The sequence below is a fragment of the Bos javanicus genome, chromosome 26, assembly GCF_032452875.1.
Source record: "Bos javanicus breed banteng chromosome 26, ARS-OSU_banteng_1.0, whole genome shotgun sequence".
NCBI classification, from domain to species: domain Eukaryota; kingdom Metazoa; phylum Chordata; class Mammalia; order Artiodactyla; family Bovidae; genus Bos; species Bos javanicus.
Genome location: NC_083893.1, coordinates 23,657,200 through 23,674,923, shown reverse-complemented (window position 1 = coordinate 23,674,923; position 17,724 = coordinate 23,657,200). Strand labels below are relative to the sequence as shown.

The 17,724-nt window shown below is 38.9% G+C and overlaps 1 protein-coding gene across 3 annotated transcripts in view; it reads left to right on the top strand.

The window, feature by feature from the left end:
- NT5C2 (5'-nucleotidase, cytosolic II) overlaps nucleotides 1-17,724 on the top strand; it is a 149,336-nt gene that overhangs the window by 60,406 nt on the left and 71,206 nt on the right. For all 3 annotated transcript variants that reach the window (XM_061403319.1, XM_061403318.1, XM_061403316.1), the window contains exon 2: nucleotides 14,834-14,958. In XM_061403319.1, the coding sequence (XP_061259303.1) occupies nucleotides 14,858-14,958 (101 nt within the window). In that variant the 5' untranslated portion in view covers nucleotides 14,834-14,857. The remainder of the gene's footprint in view (nucleotides 1-14,833; nucleotides 14,959-17,724) is intronic.

Sequence of the window (17,724 nt, the reverse complement as noted above, 5' to 3'; positions counted from 1 at the left end):
ATTTAGGCTTAGATGTTTTTTTCTGCGTAGTCTATCTTTAATATGGTGTTCAATGAGCATTTGTGTTACACATTCTTTTTCTGCCATTGTGTTTGTTCTGAAATTACTCTGCAAGTTCTAAAGACTACATGGCTTTTGTTATGCACTAAATTGTGAAAGTTTTGCGTTATCTGAACTGTGCTAAATGTGTAGAGGTTGAAACACCTCAATTATTCTGTATGAAAATTGTGAACATTTTAAGATGTATTTGGAAGAGTTTCAGCATGGTATCTTGATGTAAATAACACCAAAATGTAACATTGGGATCTTTCACAAATCTGAAATCAGTGAATGCTGTATTCTTAGCCTTAAATTATTGACTTTTGCAGTAGGTATGATGAAGTAATCCTAGGAGGAACTGAGAGCTTTCAGGAAAGAAAGAAACCTATAGATAGTAGATTATATTTAGGATACTTAGATTGACGTGAAAAAACATGTGAAATTGTATAGCCTTTGGCATTTAATTGACATTCTGAAGTTTGGACTCTAAAAGTAGAAACCTACTATAACATTCCTTCAGACATAAAGTATTTACTACATTGTGCAGAAGTCATAAGTATGAAACACTGTGGTCTCTAGTATTATAAATATTGTAATTTATCATGCACTGTGTGCCAGCCACTGTTCTTAGTATGTTGCACTTATTGATACATTAAATCCTTGTTCCAACTAACCATTTTGGAGTAGAAGAAGCTGAGATGATTGTATAATTTGGTCAGTTACAGAACTAATTAGCATTTGAACCAAGTTTTAAACTGGGTCAGAATGGCTCCAGAATCTGCACTCTTTACTACAAGTTTGTTTCTATAATCTTGGTCAAATTATTTAACTTCTCTATGCTGTTTTCTTCTTTGTATAATGAAGATAATGGTACCTAATTCATATGGTCGTTGTGAGAAGTCAGATAAAATATGTATAGAGCTTAGAATAATACATGAAAAAAAAGTGAGCGCTAAATAAATGTTTTATTGTTGTTTAGTCGCGAAGTCGTGTCCAACTCTTTTGCGACTTCACGGACTGTAGCCCGCCAGGCTCCTCTGTCTGTGGGATTTCCCAGGCAAGAATACAGGAATGGGTTGCCATTTCTTTCTTCTAAGGATCTTCCCCACTCAGGGATCGAACCCATGTCTCCTGCATTGGCAGGTGAATTCTTTACTTCTGAGCCACTAGGGAAGTTAGCTATTATTATGCTAACATTACTAAGACATTGAATTTATACATATCTCTGAATTTTAAAAAAATTGTTTATTTTTTTCGGCTGCATTGGGTCTTCATTGCTGCCCGAGGGCTACTCATTGTGGTGGCTTCACTTGTTGCAGAGCACCAGCTCTAGGGAACATCAGTTTAGTTCAGTCGCTCAGTTGTGTCCGACTCTTTGCCACCCCATGAATCGCAGCACTCCAGGCCTCCCTGTCCATCACCAACTCCCGGAGTTCACTCAGACTCACGTCCATCGAGTCAGTGATGCCATCCAGCCATCTCATCCTCTGTCATCCCCTTCTCCTCCTGCCCCCAACCCCTCCCAGCATCAGAGTCTTTTCAAATGAGTCAACTCTTTGCATGAGGTGGCCAAAGTACTGGAGTTTCAGCTTGAGCATCATTCCTTCCAAAGAAATCCCAGGGCTGATCTCCTTCAGAATGGACTGGTTGGATCTCCTTGCTGTCCAAGGGACTCTCAAGAGTCTTCTCCAACACCACAGTTCAAAAGCATCAATTCTTCAGCGCTCAGCCTTCTTCACAGTCCAGCTCTCACATCCATACATGACCACAGGAAAAACCATAGCCTTGACTAGATGGACCTTTGTTGGCAAAGTAATGTCTCTGCTTTTGAATATGCTGTCTAGGTTGGTCATAACTTTGCTTCCAAGGAGTAAGCGTCTTTTAATTTCATGGCTGCAGTCACCATCTGCAGTGATTTTGGAGCCCAGAAAAATAAAGTCTGCCATTGTTTCCACTGTTTCCCCATCTATTTGCCATGAAGTGATGGGACCGGATGCCATGATCTTCGTTTTCTGAATGTTGAGCTTTAAGCCAACTTTTTCACTCTCCACTTTAACTTTCATCAAGAGGCTTTTTAGTTCCTCTTCACTTTCTGCCGTAAGGGTGGTGTCATCTGCATATCTGAGGTGTGGGCTTCAGTAATTGTGGCGCATGGGCTCAGTTGCTCTGCTGCATGTGGGGTCTTCACAGACTAGCGATTGAATCTGTGTCCCCTGCATTGGAAGGCTGATCCTTAACCGCTAGACTACCAGGGAAGTCCCATATCTCCGAATTTTCATCAAATAAGTAAACTAAGCCATACATATGAATATATATAATAAAAAAGTAGAACTATCATGGTGATTATTATGGCACCCAGGCTCCAGAGTGCTCGGGCTTAGTAGCTGCTCCTCTTAGGCCTAGTTGCTCTGCAGCACATGGGATCTTCATTCCCTGAACAGGGATTGAACCTGTACCCCCTGCAGCACAAGGCAGATTCCTGACCACTGGACCATCAGGAAAGTCCCCATGAGCTTTTTAAAAGGATATTCATGAATCATTACTAAATCATCCATTGCAAAGTATTGTATGTTAGCTGAATGCAAAAACAGTTCAGGTCTGTTACCTTTATGCTTTTGACCTTAGCTAATTACAGCAGTGTTTTGAAATAAAAGTCATATGGTGGTCCCCCTTATCCACAGTTTTGCTTTCCACAGTTTCAGTTACCTGCAGTCACAGCCAGAAAATATTACGTTCCAGAGATTAACAATTCATAAATTTTAGATTGTGTCATGTGAGTGTGCCATTCTGAGTAATGTGGTGAAATCTTGCACCATCCTGTCTGGGATCCCCAATCATTGACCTCCTTTTGGCCCAGTAATTCAGAATCACCCAAAGCAAATAATCGTCCTCCTGGCATATCATCAGAAGATCAAGAGTAGCCTAACTAACACTGTGTCACAGTGCCTACATCACTCACTTTCAATTCGTTTTATCATCTTATGTCATCAACAGAAGTATGAGTACGTAGAGTAAGATACTGAGTGAGAGACCACGTTCACATAACTTTTGTTACAGTTGTATGGTTGGAATTGTTTTATTATTAGTTATTGTGGTTAACGTGCCTCTTGTGTGCCTAATTTTTAAGTTAAACTTTATTGTAGGTATATATGTATAGGGGGAAATATAGCTTATATGGCATTCCATACTATCCAGTTTCAGGCATCCACTGGAGGTCTCGCAACGTATCCCCTCTTGGATAAGGGTTAGGGGGACTGCTGTACCACATATTCTCAGGCACAGTCATTTAAAATGCTTTCTTTACATGCTCTCGTTCCTTTCTGTCAACAACTATGTTATTGTTGAAGGTCTGGTATTACTCAGAACATTCAGTTGAAAGCAACCTTCATATATGGATGAGTTCTGTGTGATGTGGCAGAGGTAATGGAATTCTAGGAGTAGCAGCTGTAAAGTGTTGAGGATAACGTAAAATTCGGGTCTTTTTTGATCTGTTTTTGGAAGTTTAGGAACATACGCAACACATGCACATTTTCTAGTTATGGTTTCAAACTAGAGATTGGAGCATGTTGTTGCTTGAAGAAGAAAAACAAATTGTCCTGGCAACAGGTAGTACATTTCTCATTTGACAAGATCTTGTCTCAGTTTTGTTGTTTTCCATCAGAGAACAGGGAACCTTTTGTTCCAAGGCCTGGTGTCGAAATGTTAGCAAAAGACTATTGTAATCAAACTAAGAATCTTATGTGTTTCTGAACCAAGAGTAAGATTTCATGAAGATTGATTTAGAGCATTAAAAAGAACCTGTGTAATATTCTTGCATTTTCAGGTGAACACAGAAGTTAGCTTCTGAAAGCGAAATGCTCCAAATGTAGAGGTGTAAGAGTTTATTTCTGCCTGTATTTCAAGTCTGCATTTCAGGGAACTGAGGCTATAGCAGTGAACAAAACAAGTCTTAGCCTAGTGGAGCTTGCATTTTAGAGAAAATGACTTGGCAGTACAAAACTGTCAAATATGTTAAATCTAGAAGTGTCAGTGTTCAAAAAAGAAAAATAAAGTAGGGTAAGAGAATAGCTAGTGATATGTGTGGATAGGTAAATGAGATTTTGTTAGTTGGAATTTGTTAGCCATCTGTATCACTTGATGTGTAAACTTAGTCTTTTACACAAATGTAAAATATGGGCAAATGATATAAAGAACTGTGAATGAAAAATGAGCAAAAAACTCTTGCTTATAAACTAAAAAGATAGGAGTTAATGAAACAATTAACAGTTTATACATAACATACTTTTAAGGAGTCTGACTGGAGAAGGAGATGGCAACCCACTCCAATATTCTTGCCTGGAGAATCCCGTGGACAGAGGACTCTGGCAGGCTACAGTCCATGGGGTCACAAGAGTCAGACATAGTTTAGCAACTAAACCACCACCACCACCCAAGGAGTCTTACTTTTGGGAAGAAATTAATATTCCTTCATCTTAAAATAATTTATGTGATTATTTTCTTTCATGTGTTTTATGATTAGAAGAAACAAAGGTTACAAAAATACTTGCAAAGCTGTATTTTATTTCAAAGTGCTGTTCTTTGATTTAGGGGTGGCCCTATTAACTACATAAACAATGATTTAGATTTTAGCAGTATTATTAGACAAGTTAATCTGAATTTGGATCTGGCTTCCCTTGTTTTCCAGGGACTGATTGGTTTGTGGTCTTGTTACAGAAGGGTCCCTTGATGGCAACATAATGATGTAACCAACTAATGTACCTCTACACTTTCTTGGTTTTACTGCTCATCTGTCAAGGATTAGGATTATCAAGAGTTATGTGTAAAATGTTAGTGTGATACCAGGTGTACATATGAGCAATATAGCTTTAACTTTTCTTTTTCAGTTTATTATAGTAAACTATAATAGTTTAATATGTGTAATATTCAGTTACTAATGATAAAGAGTCCGCCTGCCAGTGCAGGTGAGCAGGCGACACAAGAGACGCAGGTTCGATTCCTAGATCGGAAAGATCCCCTGGAGTAGGAAATGCACCCCACTCCAATATTCTTGCCTGGAAAATTCCATGGACAGAGGAGCCCAGCTGGCTACAGTCCATGGGGCTGCAAAGAATTGAACACAACTGAGCAAAGCGTAATATGCAGTGAAAGTTGTATTTTTGAAAATAAATTTCAGGCTAAAGTGAGGAAATTTGAAAAAGCCATTTAAAAGTATCCTTTCCATTCAAGTCTCAGAGCAGTGTTCATTGTTCTTAGAATGAGAATGGTTGATTATAAAACTTATAAATTCCTAGTTTTATATTGCAAACACAAAAATAATTTGCAGTGAAATTTAGTAGAACACTAAGTGTTCGTATTACTCTTATTATATATTGCCTGTAGTGACACACTAATTCCATTGAAAAATGAATATTTGGTTCAAACTGCTGTGTGAATTAAACAGTTTGCCTGATGGATCTGTGCTATATACTGTATTGAAGTGCTACTCACTTCTTTCCAAGTGAGCTACTGACGTGATCTGAAACAGACATTAAAATGGCCTTGCTAACCAGGCTGCAGATTACTCACAAGGCTTACCCTGCCATTTCAGTTACTCTGCTTCCTGTTCTCAGAAGTTGCCTAGAGCTTTGGGGGCAGCTGGTTTCCCTTTGTTTGGGGGAGGGTGATACCGGTGGTGAAGGGAGCTATAAATATGTGTATTTTGCCTAGGAAATATTTTTAAAGTGTGAAACTAAAGTATTTTGAATGCCTGAGAGTTCATTTCAGTTGTTACTCTTCAGATACAACTACTTTGCAGGCTGGATATTTTATATTGAAGCAAAGTACTGTTTCTGGAGAAGGAAATGGCAACCCACTCCAGTATTCTTGCCTGGAGAATCCCATGGACAGAGGAGCTTGGTGGGCTACAGTCCACGGGTCGCAAAGAGTCGGACACGATGAGCGACTTCACTTCACTTTCACTCACTGTTTCAGTATAAGCTGTACCACTATAGCTTGAAAGGAATTAAAATTTGAGCCTTTTATTCAGCATTAGGCACTGCTGTACCTTACTGAAAAAACTACTCTTAAGCTTTACGCTGTAAACAGGTGACAAACGAAATGCTTACTTACTGGAGCACTCTTTTTTTTGCCATATGATAATCATCTGTAATTTTATTGTTGCTATGAAAAATAGTTCAGCATTAGATAGGCTGGCTCTGTGAATAGAGTCCAAAAGTCTGTCATAGTAACACTTATATGTGTTAGATAAGATCATAGGAAAACTGTCAAGTAAGGAACTTTTTGAAGATGATCTAAGAAAATCTTACCCCTTAACCTTCACAAAACTGTATAGACTTCATGGCAGATTTTATTTCATATTAATGATTATATGGTTAATCATTTATTTTTATGTTTTTTCGTTGAATAAATTTTTATGTTACCTTTGCTGAGACTCTGTAACTTGAATTTTTAAAATGAAATGTGTTTTGTTTAGTCCATGAATGATCCAAGAAGGTGCTTTGAATTTTTCCTACAAATAATATGAAGAAAGTAATAGAAAAAGAAATTAAAATATATAGAGGAACTCTTTTGTTAGTATAATTACTACTTCTAATTTGTAAGGAAAGAGGGAAAGAAAAGCCTGCCTTTTTAAAAAAGTTTTATTGAGGTATAAATACAACAAACTGTATATATTTAGAGTATACAATAAATTTGACATATGTGTATAGCCATGAGGCAGTCACCATAACTGAGGTAATGAACATATCGCACCCAAAGTTTCCTCGGGCCCTTCCACTTCATTCCTCACTCCAGGCAACCACTGATCTGCTTTCTATCACTGTAGATTAGTTGGCATTTCCTAGAATTTTATATAAACAAAACCATATAGTGTGCACTCAATTTTTTATCTTCTTTCACTCAGCATAATTTTGAGATTTATTCATGTTGTGTATCAATAGTTCTTTCTTTTTTATTGCCTAATTGTATTCCATTATGTGGATAAAAGACCATATGTATCCGTTCACCTGTTCATAGACGTTTGGATTGTTTTCACCTTCTGACTATTACAACAAAGCTGCTATGAATATTCATGTACAAGTCTATATGGATATGTGCTTTCGTTTCTCTTGGACAGTTACTTGGGAGTAGAAAGATTGCGACCTAGAGTAGGTATGTTTAAAAGAAATGCTGGGAGTTCCCTGGTGGCCTAGAGATGAAGATTCTGGGCTTTACCTGCTGTGGGTCTTGTTGAGTCCCTGGTCAGGGGACTGAGATCCTACCAGCTGTGCCGCATGGCCAAAAAAGAAAAACAACAAAAAAGAAATGGCAAATTGTTTCCAAAGTGCTTGTCCCATTTTTTTTTTTTTTTTTAAATTCTCACCAGTCATGTATTAGAGTTCTAGTTGCTCTATATCCTCATCAAATTTGGCATGGTTAATCTTTTTTTTGTTTGTTTTGGCCGCACTGTATGGCATGCAGGATCTTAGTTCCCTGACCAGGGATTGAACCCTGTGCCCCTTGCAGTGGAATCACAGAGTCCTAACCCCTGGATCACGAGGGAAGTCCCTGGTCTGTCTTTTTAATTTTAGATGTTGTAATAGGCATGTAGTAGAATCTCATTATGGTTATAATTTGCATTTCCTTGATGATAAATGATGTTGAGTATCATTTCTTGTGCTTATTTGACATCTGTATATCTTTTATGATGAAGTGTCTGTTCAGGTATTTTACCTGTATTTTGATAATTAGATTCTTTGTCTTATTGTGTGTTGTTGTTTTTAATGATTTAATTTATTTATTTTTTTGGCTGTGCTGGGTCTTGTTGTTGCTCGGGGTTTCTCTTGTTGCAGAGCCGGGGCTGCTTTCCAGGTGCGATCATGGGCTTCTCGTTACGATGGCTTCTCTTGCTGTGGAGCAGTGGGCCCTAGGGCACTTGGGCTTCAGTAGTTGCAGCATGAGGGCTTATGCTGTGAGAGGTGGACCATAAAGAAGGCTGAGTGCTGAAGAATTGATGCTGTTGAACTGTGGTGCTGGAGAAGACTCTTCAGAGTCCCTTGGACTGCAAGGAGATCAAACCAGTCAATCCTAAAGGAAATCAGTCCTGAATATTCATTGGAAGGACTAATGCTGAAGTTGAAACTCCAATACTTTAGCCACTTGATGAGAAGAACTGACTCATTGGAAAAGACTCTGATGCTGAAAAGATTGAAGGCAGAAGGAGAAGGGGACGACAGAGGATGAGATTGTTGGATGGCATCACCGACTCAATGGACATGACTTTGAGCACGAAGTTGGTGATGGACAGTGAAGCCTGGCATGTGGTAGTCCATGGGGTCGCAAAGAGTCGGACATGACTGAGCGACTGAACTGAACTGCAAATGTTTTCCCCCTGACTGTAGCTTATCTTCCCCTTCCCACCTAAAGAGTGATAGAAAACACTTTAATGGAAACACAACATGAAAATATAGTTTTGTTTCATTTATGTCCTCTGTTAGCCATGAAAAGAGACAAGTGGAATATATAAACAAAGAGTCAATATTTAAACTTCCAAAGGGAATGAAATATTTTTGTGTCACTCATATATATATATAAACCATAATGTGCAGAACATGACATGTAATGCCAACCTAATAATAAGTTGATTTATTGTTTATCTATCATATCCTCACTTTACTGAGGTCTGTGAACAAATGCTATTTCCTTAAGATTTGACTGTTCAGTTTCAAGCCAGCTTTTTCAGTCTCCTTTCACCTTCATCAAGAGGCTCTTTAGTTCCTCTTCACTTTCTGCCAGTAGGGGTATCATCTGCATATCTGAGGTTGTTGATATTTCTCCCGGCAATTTTGATTCCAGCTTTTGATTGACCCAGCCTGGCATTTTGCATGATGTACTCTTCTTAGAAGTTAAACAAGCAGGGTGACAATATACAGCCTGTCGTACACCTTTCCAATTTTGAACCAGTCTGTTGTTCCGTGTCCTGTTTTCAAGTTGCTTCTTGACCCACATACAGGTTTCTCAGGAGACAGGTAAGGAGGTCTGGTACTCCCATCTCTTTAAGAATTTTCCACAGTTTGTTGTGATCCACACAGTCAAAGGCTTTAGCATAGTCAGTGAAACAGAAGTGGATGTTTTTCTGGAACTCCCTTGCTTTCTCTGTGATCCAACAAATGTTGCCAGTTTGATCCCTGGTTCCTCTGTCCCTTGGAAACCCAGCTTGTATATCTGAAAGTTCTTGGTTCACATGTTGCTGAAACCTGCCTTGAAAGACTCTGAGCATAACCTTGCTAGCATGTGAAATGGGCTTCCCTGGTGTGTCAGTGATAAAGAATCCTCCTGCCAATGCAAGAGATGTGGGTTCAGTCACTGGATTGTGGAGATTTCTTGAAGAAGGAAATGGCAACCCACTCCAGTATCTTGCCTAGAAAATCCCATGGATAGAGGAGCCTGGTGGGCTACAGCCCATGGGGTTGCAAAAGAGTTGTACAGATCTTAGCAACTAAACGGCAACAACAATGTCCCATTTTATACACATACACACACACACACACACACAACATCTTCTTTATCTAGTCATTTGTCGATGCACATTTAGGTTGCTTCTATGTTTTGGCTATTTTGAATACTGTGCTATGAACATCAGGGTGCATGTATCTTTTCAAATTACATAGTTTTCTCTGGATATGTGCCCAGGAGTGGGAGCTGGATCTTATGGCAACTCTGTTTTTAGTTGTTTTTTTTTTAAACCTCAGGCTAGAGGATGGACTTTCTTTCTTTAAATGAACCTTTTAATTATTTAATTTTTTGGCTGTGCCACGTGGCGTAGGATCTTAGCTCCCCAGCCAGGGACTGAACCTGTCTGTGCCCTTGACATTGAAAGGTTGGAGTCCCAACCATTGGACTACCAGGGAAAACTCTATTTTTAGTTTTTAAGGAACCTGCATACTGTTTTCCATACTGGCTGCACTAGTTTACATTCCTCCCAACAGTGTAGGAGGGCTCCCTTTTCTCCACACCCTCTCCAACATTTGTTATTTGTATACTTTTAAAGGATGGCCATTCTGACTGGTGTGAGGACTTTCATGCATTGGAGAAGGAAATGGCAACCCACTCCAGTTTTCTTGCCTGGAGAATCCCCATGGACAGAGGAGCCTGGTGGACTACAGTCCTTAGGGTTGCAAAGAGTTGGAATGAAGCGACTTACCACACAGACTAATAACAACAACTTAGTGTCTTTTATCATCTGTGTCATTTGTGTGTTTGCTTCAGTTAATTTTTCTCCTCATTATGTATCATATTTTCCTTTTTCTTAGAATGCTGCTAATTTTTTATTGGATGCCATACAGTATACATTTTACCTTGTTCAGTTCAGTTCAGTCTCTCAGTCGTGTCCGACTCTTTGCGACCCCATGAACTGCAGCACACCAGGCCTCCCTGTCCATCACCAACTCCCGGAGTCCACCCAAACCCATGTCCATTGAGGCGGTGATGCCATCCAACCATCTCATCCTCTGTCGTCCCCTTCTCCTCCTGCCCTCAATCTTTCCCAGCATCAGGGTCTTTTCCAATGAGTCAGCTCTTCGCATCAGGTGGCCAAAGTACTGGAGTTTCAGCTTCAACATCAGTCCCTCCAATGAACACCCAGGACCAATCTCCTTTAGGATGGACTGGTTGGATCTCCTTGCTGTCCAAGGGACTCTCAAGAGTCTTCTCCAACACCACAGTTCAAAAGCATCAATTCTTTGGCGCTTAGCTTTCTTTATAGTCCAACTCTCACATCCATACGTGACCACAGGAAAAACCACAGCCTTGACTAGACAGACCTTTGTTGGCAAAGTAATGTCTCTGCTTTTGAATATGCTGTCTAGGTTGGTCGTAACTTTCCTTCCAAGGAGTAAGTGTCTTTTAATTTCATGGCTACAATCACCATCTGCAGTGATTTTGGAGCCCCCAAAAATAAAGTCAGCCACTGTTTCCACTGTTTCCCCATCTATTTGCCATGAAGTGATGGGACCAGATGCCATGATCTTAGTTTTCTGAATGTTTAGTTTTAAGCCAACTTTTTCACTCTCCTCTTTCACTTCCATCAAGAGGCTCTTTAATTCTTCACTTTCTGCCATAAGGGTGGTATCACCTGCATATCTGAGGTTATTGATATTTCTCCTGGCAGTCTTGATTCCAGCTTGTGCTTCTTCCAGCCCAGCGTTTCTCATGATGTACCCTGCATATAAGTTAAATAAACAGGGTGACAGTATACAGCCTGACGTACTCCTTTTCCTATTTGGAACCAGTCTGTTGTTCCATGTCCAGTTCTCATTGTTGCTTCCTGACCGGCATACAGGTTTCTCAAGAGGCAGGTCAGATGGTCTGGTATTCCCGTCTCCTTCAGAATTTTCCACAGTTTATTGTGATCCACACCGTCAAAGGCTTTGGAATAGAGGAGTCTTAAAATATAGTTTTAAACTAGTTTTTAAAACTAGTTTTTAACTCTAGTTTTTAACTAGAGTCTTTTTTTTTTTGGCCACACCTGTGGTATGCAGAATCTTAGTTCCCCAACCAGGGATCGAACCTGTGAACCCTGCAGTGAAAGCGTGGAGTCTTAACCACTGGACTGCCATGGAAGTCCCTTGACTAGTACTAGCCAGTATCACAGTTACCTAACTAGTATTAGCCAGTACCACAGTTACCTAAAGGGTTTGGAAGTTCTGATTACTTCAGAAACATTACAGACCTAAATATATAGCCAAGAGAATTGAAAAGTAGTACTCAAGTAAATGCATTGTTCATACATGTTCATAGCAGTACTGTTTACAGTAGCTAAAAGGTGGAAAGAGTCCAAATGTCCATTAATGGATGAATGGATAAACAAATTGTGGTACATACAAACGGTGGAGTATTTCTTATTCAGCCATAAAAAGGAATGAAGTATCTGAAACATGGTACAACATGGATGAATCTAGAAAACATGCTAAGTGAAGGAAGCCAGACACAAAAACTCACGTATTATATGATTCTGCTTATATGATACATCCATAATAGATAAACCCAAAGAGACAGAATTGGAATTGGTAGTGGCCAGGGGGTAGGGGGAATGGGGAGAAACTGCTTACTAGGTAAAAAAAAATTTTTTAATATTTATTTGGCTGCACCAGGTCTTAGTTGTGGCGCGTGGGATCTTACATCTTTGTGTGTAGCATGTGGGATCTTTAGTTGTGGCATGTGGGATATCTAATTCCATGACCAGGGATTGAACCCAGGTCCCCTGCATTGGGCATGTGGAGTCTTAGCCACTGGACCACCAGGGAATCCCTGAGTAAGGGGTTTTACTCTAGAATGATAAAAATATTTTGAAACTCGGTAGAGGTGGTGGTTGAACTATACTGTGAGCATACCAAATGCTCATAGTATTGACTTAGTCACTATAAACTGTTTTCTTATGTGAATTTCGCTTCAATAAATTATTTTCAAAAGCTACAAAGATGACCTATTTAAAAATTGACTTAATGTAAACTGTTAGCATTTTCAAAATGGGCAATAAGTTAGAATGCAGATGTTTTCACAAATATTGGTACTTTGAAAGAAAGAAAGGTGAAAGTGAGGTCGCTCAGTCGTGTCTGACTCTTTGTGACCCCATGGACCATAGCCGCCAGGTTTCTCCGTCCATGGGATTTTCCAGGCAAGACTACTGGAGTGGGTTGCCATTTCCTTCTCCAGGGGATCTTCCCTGGAGAAGGTCAAACCCAGGTCTCCTGGGGTCAACCCAGGTCTCCTGCGTTGCAGGCAGATGCTTTACCCTCCGAGCCACCAGGGAAGCCCTATTGGTACTTTAATAAAATGTTAATAAAGATTTAACTCTAAAAAAGGTTATTTTTCATCCTTATTTAAAACTATTTACAGATGAAAACTTTTGAAAACTGAAGCGAAACCTATAACAGGGCCTATAGTTAAAATACAGTAAAGACATTTACCTGCTTACCTAGCTTTAAATGTTTATTCTAATGAGATTAAATCTTTTAGTTTATTTCTTCTTCTAGTTTAGTCTTTAATCCTATCTGGAAGATAATTTATTGTAGAAAAATATAAAATCATAATCTAATTAGAAGTCAAATGCACGTGACTTATATTTGTAGTACCATTGACCACCTGATCTGCCTCTTGAGAAATTTGTATGCAGGTCAGGAAGCAACAGTTAGAACTGGACATGGAACAATAGACTGGTTCCAAATAGGAAAAGGAGTACGTCAAGGCTGTATATTGTCACCCTGTTTATTTAACTTCTATGCAGAGTACATCATGAGAAACGCTGGACTGGAAGAAACACAAGCTGGAATCAAGATTGCTGGGAGAAATATCAATAACCTCAGATATGCAGATGACACCACCCTTACGGCAGAAAGTGAAGAGGAACTAAAAGCTTCTTGATGAAGGTGAAAGAGGAGAATGAAAAGTTGACTTAAAGCTCAACATTCAGAAAACTAAGATCATGGCATCCGGTCCCATCACTTCATGGCAAATAGATGGGGAAACAGTGGAAACAGTGTCAGACTTTATTTTTCTGGGCTCCAAAATCACTGCAGATGGTGATTGTAGCCATGAAATTAAAAGGCACTTACTCCTTGGAAGGAAAGTTATGACCAACCTAGACAGCATATTCAAAAGCAGAGACATTACTTTGCCAACAAAGGTCCATCTAGTCAAGGCTATGGTTTTTCCTGTGGTCATGTATGGATGTGAGAGTTGGACTGTGAAGAAGGCTGAGCGCTGAAGAATTGATGCTTTTGAACTGTGGTGTTGGAGAAGACTCTTGAGAGTCCCTTGGACAGCAAGGAGATCCAACCAGTCCATTCTGAAGGAGATCAGCCCTGGGATTTCTTTGGAAGGAATGATGCTGAAGCTGAAACTCCAGTACTTTGGCTACCTTGTGCGAAGAGTTGACTCATTGGAAAAGACTCTGATGCTGGGAGGGATTGTGGGCAGGAGGAGAAGGGGACGACAGAGGATGAGATGGCTGGATGGCATCACTGACTCGATGGACGTGAGTCTGAGTGAACTCCAGGAGTTGGTGATGGACAGGGAGGCCTGGCGTGCTGGGATTCATGGGGTCACAAAGAGTTGGACACGACTGAGCGACTGATCTGATCTGATCTGATCTGAGTGAATTTACTGTGTTTATCAGAATTTAAAAATTTCTTACTTTGCATATTTTGAATATATGTTAACTGAACATTATATATTTTCTCAAATCTTTGTGGTCTCAGCGCCTCTTCTAGAATCTGGGGTTAAAGTAAATTATTACTGGCTATCATGCTTAATTATTTGAAAGTGATATATGTGATCTTTCTGGATAGAAATTACTATATGAAATTATTTTCCTAAATTTACATAGTTTAGAAGTGTTGATTTAATTTTCAGTTTATTTCCATATTCAGTACATTTTATTTTATTTTTTCAGAATGTCCCTTTATTTAGCCTGCACTGAGTCTTAGTTGTGGCGTGCAGGGTCCGCATTGTGGCGCAGGCTCAGTGGTTGCCCCGTGGCGCAGCTGCTGTGCACTGTCGCAGCCGTGTGGCACTGTGCACCTAGTCGCGCCCGCAGCAGGTGGGATCTTAGTCCCTGACCAAGGATTGAACCCGTGTCTCCTGCATTTGGGAGGCTGATCTTAACCACTGGACCAGCAGGGAAGTCCCTCAGTATATTTAAATAGATAGTTATATCAGTTGGTTTGCAATCTACAATTTTACTAATTTTTTTAAAAACCTAATATCAATATATGGATGACAGCGTTAATATGCTAAATTACTGATTTTTCTTTTCTAGAATTGAGCGTACAATTAAAACAAAATGACAACCTCCTGGAGTGATCGGTTACAAAATGCAGCAGATATGCCTGCTAACATGGATAAACATGCCCTGAAAAAGTATCGGCGAGAAGCCTATCATCGGTAAGTATTTGATCTATTTTTTTTATTTATTCTTTTTTCATTTTTGGCTGCACTGGCTTTTCTTTGCCTTGCATCTGGGCTTTCTCTAGTTGCGGCAAGCAGGGGCTACTCTTCCTTGTCATTTGGTAGCTTTTCTTGTGAAGCACAAGCTCGAGGGCTCTTGGGCTCAGTAGAGGCGCATGGAACTAGTTGCTGTGTGGCATATGGGATCTTCACAGACCAGAGATCGAACCTGTGTCCCCTGCATTGGCGGATTCCTAACCTCTGGCCCACCAGGGAAGTCCTGTTTTATCAACTTAATTCTCAAAACAGCTGTATACAATGGGCATATAATATCTTCATTTTACAGATTATGAAATTAGTGTACAGAGTGGTTAGGTAATTTACCCTAGATCACACAGCTAGTTCATGGTTCAAACTCAGTCCAAAGTCCAGACTTCTAATTGCCAGACTTCTAACCACATTGCTGTTGCTGCTTTAAAATAAAATTTTTTTTACTGCTTCTTATATCTACTTACATCTTCTTATATCTACTAATAAAAGTCCTCAAGAGCAGAAAGTCTTCAGCTGCCAAAAGATTGGGCCTTAGTTATTGATAATACAATTCTTAATTATAATTTACCAGAAACTGATTATAATTTTTAAATAGAGTTTTGGAATTGTGCCTACTGATTACTGTGTTAGACTTGAATGTAAATAATTCTGGATATTAACAGCATTTTCTTATATTAAGACTTTAAAATTTCCTTTAAATCATTTTTCCTTTAAAAGTTTAAAGTGTATTCTCAATTTATTTGCCACTTTTAATAGATTCAGTTAAATGGCTGTTTCTAAATTTTAATGGCTATCTGAACCTTAAGTAGCTGAGATACTTGGAAGTAGGTATTGTAATTAGGAATCATTTGGTTTTAGACAGAAATTAGAAATTTATACTTACAGGATAGAAACATCTGGGCTGCACTAGAACCATCTCTGCTTCCGTCTTGGGAAAGCCAGGAATTAGTAGAAATGCTGGTTTACTGGTAGTGCTAAAAAATTGCATAGGAACTCCAGGAAATCTGTGACAGCTCAATTACTCATCTGTTCTGAGATGGTTAAATTAGTTTCTACAGATAAGTTTTTGTAAAGCAGATGAAAGAATTATTCTGGTTCCATTCTTTCCTGTGTAGGAAAGCTAATCCAGATTAGGTAACATTTCAGTGGTTCAGTAAGCATTAATATTTTGAAGAAGATTGATACTGAATATTGAGTATTTTGAAAGTTAATTATCGTATCAGTAGTTGGTTTTTAAGTAGGTTGGTGATACTTTTCTGATAGTAGGTCACTAGGTAGCATTTTTTTTTCCAATTTGTTGTTTACATTATGAAAAAAAAGGAACAAATATTATGAGTACTATTTGTACTATAGAACAAAACTTAGAGAGTAAAAGATGAAAAATTAAAAACTGAATTCCCAAAGCAAAAAACTGTATGTTTGAATCATTTAATTTATGATGTACACAAATTGTTATCACTTTAGGTGAAAACCACACCTTCCTGCCAACTACTGTCACATTCTAGAAGGATGCAAAGGATGAACCTTGAACCTCACAAAACGTGTTGATTTTTGTATTCTTGAGTTTAAAACATGGGTACTGACTGCCTTTTCCAAATTCCAAATCTTTCATTCTGCTTTTTCTGTTTGCTTGTTATGTTCGTTGAGAACACCAGTTCCTTCTACATTCTTGATTTGGTTTCGACAAAGGGGTTTTAATGATCATCCAGTTTGTTGAACAGCTTCATGCAGTGTAAACTGTCCTTTCTTATCAGTTTCATTTAATGCATATTTATATTTCACATAGTCCTAGAGCTCAATATGACATAAATTAAACACATGCTGCTGCTGCTAAGTCGCTTCAATCGTGTCCGACTCTGTGCGACCCCATAGACGGAAGCCCACCAGGTTCCCCTGTCCCTGGGATTCTCCAGGCAAGAACACTGGAGTGGGTTGCCATTTCCTTCTCCATGAGCTGACAACAAATCGGTCTTGGCAAGGTGTAATCTTCAGTCCATCCCACTGTAGACAGTAGAACTTATTTTAGACCCCCATAAGTTTTCTGTTTTGATCACTTACGGGTACAAATCTATCAGAAAGAAAAATAAGCCATAATTATACTGGTAGTATACTTCAAGGAACCAAAACATTTATATTGAATATTTATACATAATTTTAATAACCAAGGTCAAAAAGAAATGCACACAACTAATCTACTTAAAAATGTAAGTGTCTAGAAATCATATATATTGTTTGTTTATGATACATTGAACCTAGAAACAGTGAAGATGACAAAATACAAGCTTATAATGCTGTCTCTGAAATTAGTTCTAAACAATGGAAAAGGATTAAAACAGGTGGAGTCAGAGTTGGAAGAGCTGAGTTCAGATTTTGTTGTGATACTGGGGAGTCCAGTTAGCCTCTCTGGGTGGTGGTTTCTTTAGCTGTAAAATGATGAGATTAAAGATCTCTGATGCTTCTATAAAAATTTTATGCTCAGTAAATGTTTGTTTTTTTAAACTTACTAATGCTAGTTAATAATTGCCTACTGGGGAGCTTACGATACACACTGCATGTGAGTCTTTGGTTAACTGATCCACAAGTGAAAACAAGCTGAGCATTTACTGAATAAACTCCCAGTCACTGGCCCATCAGGTCCTGATTTCATCTTCATGGAAATTCTCTGATGAATGTGTTTATATGAAGGAAACAAAGTATTTCATAATAAATTGA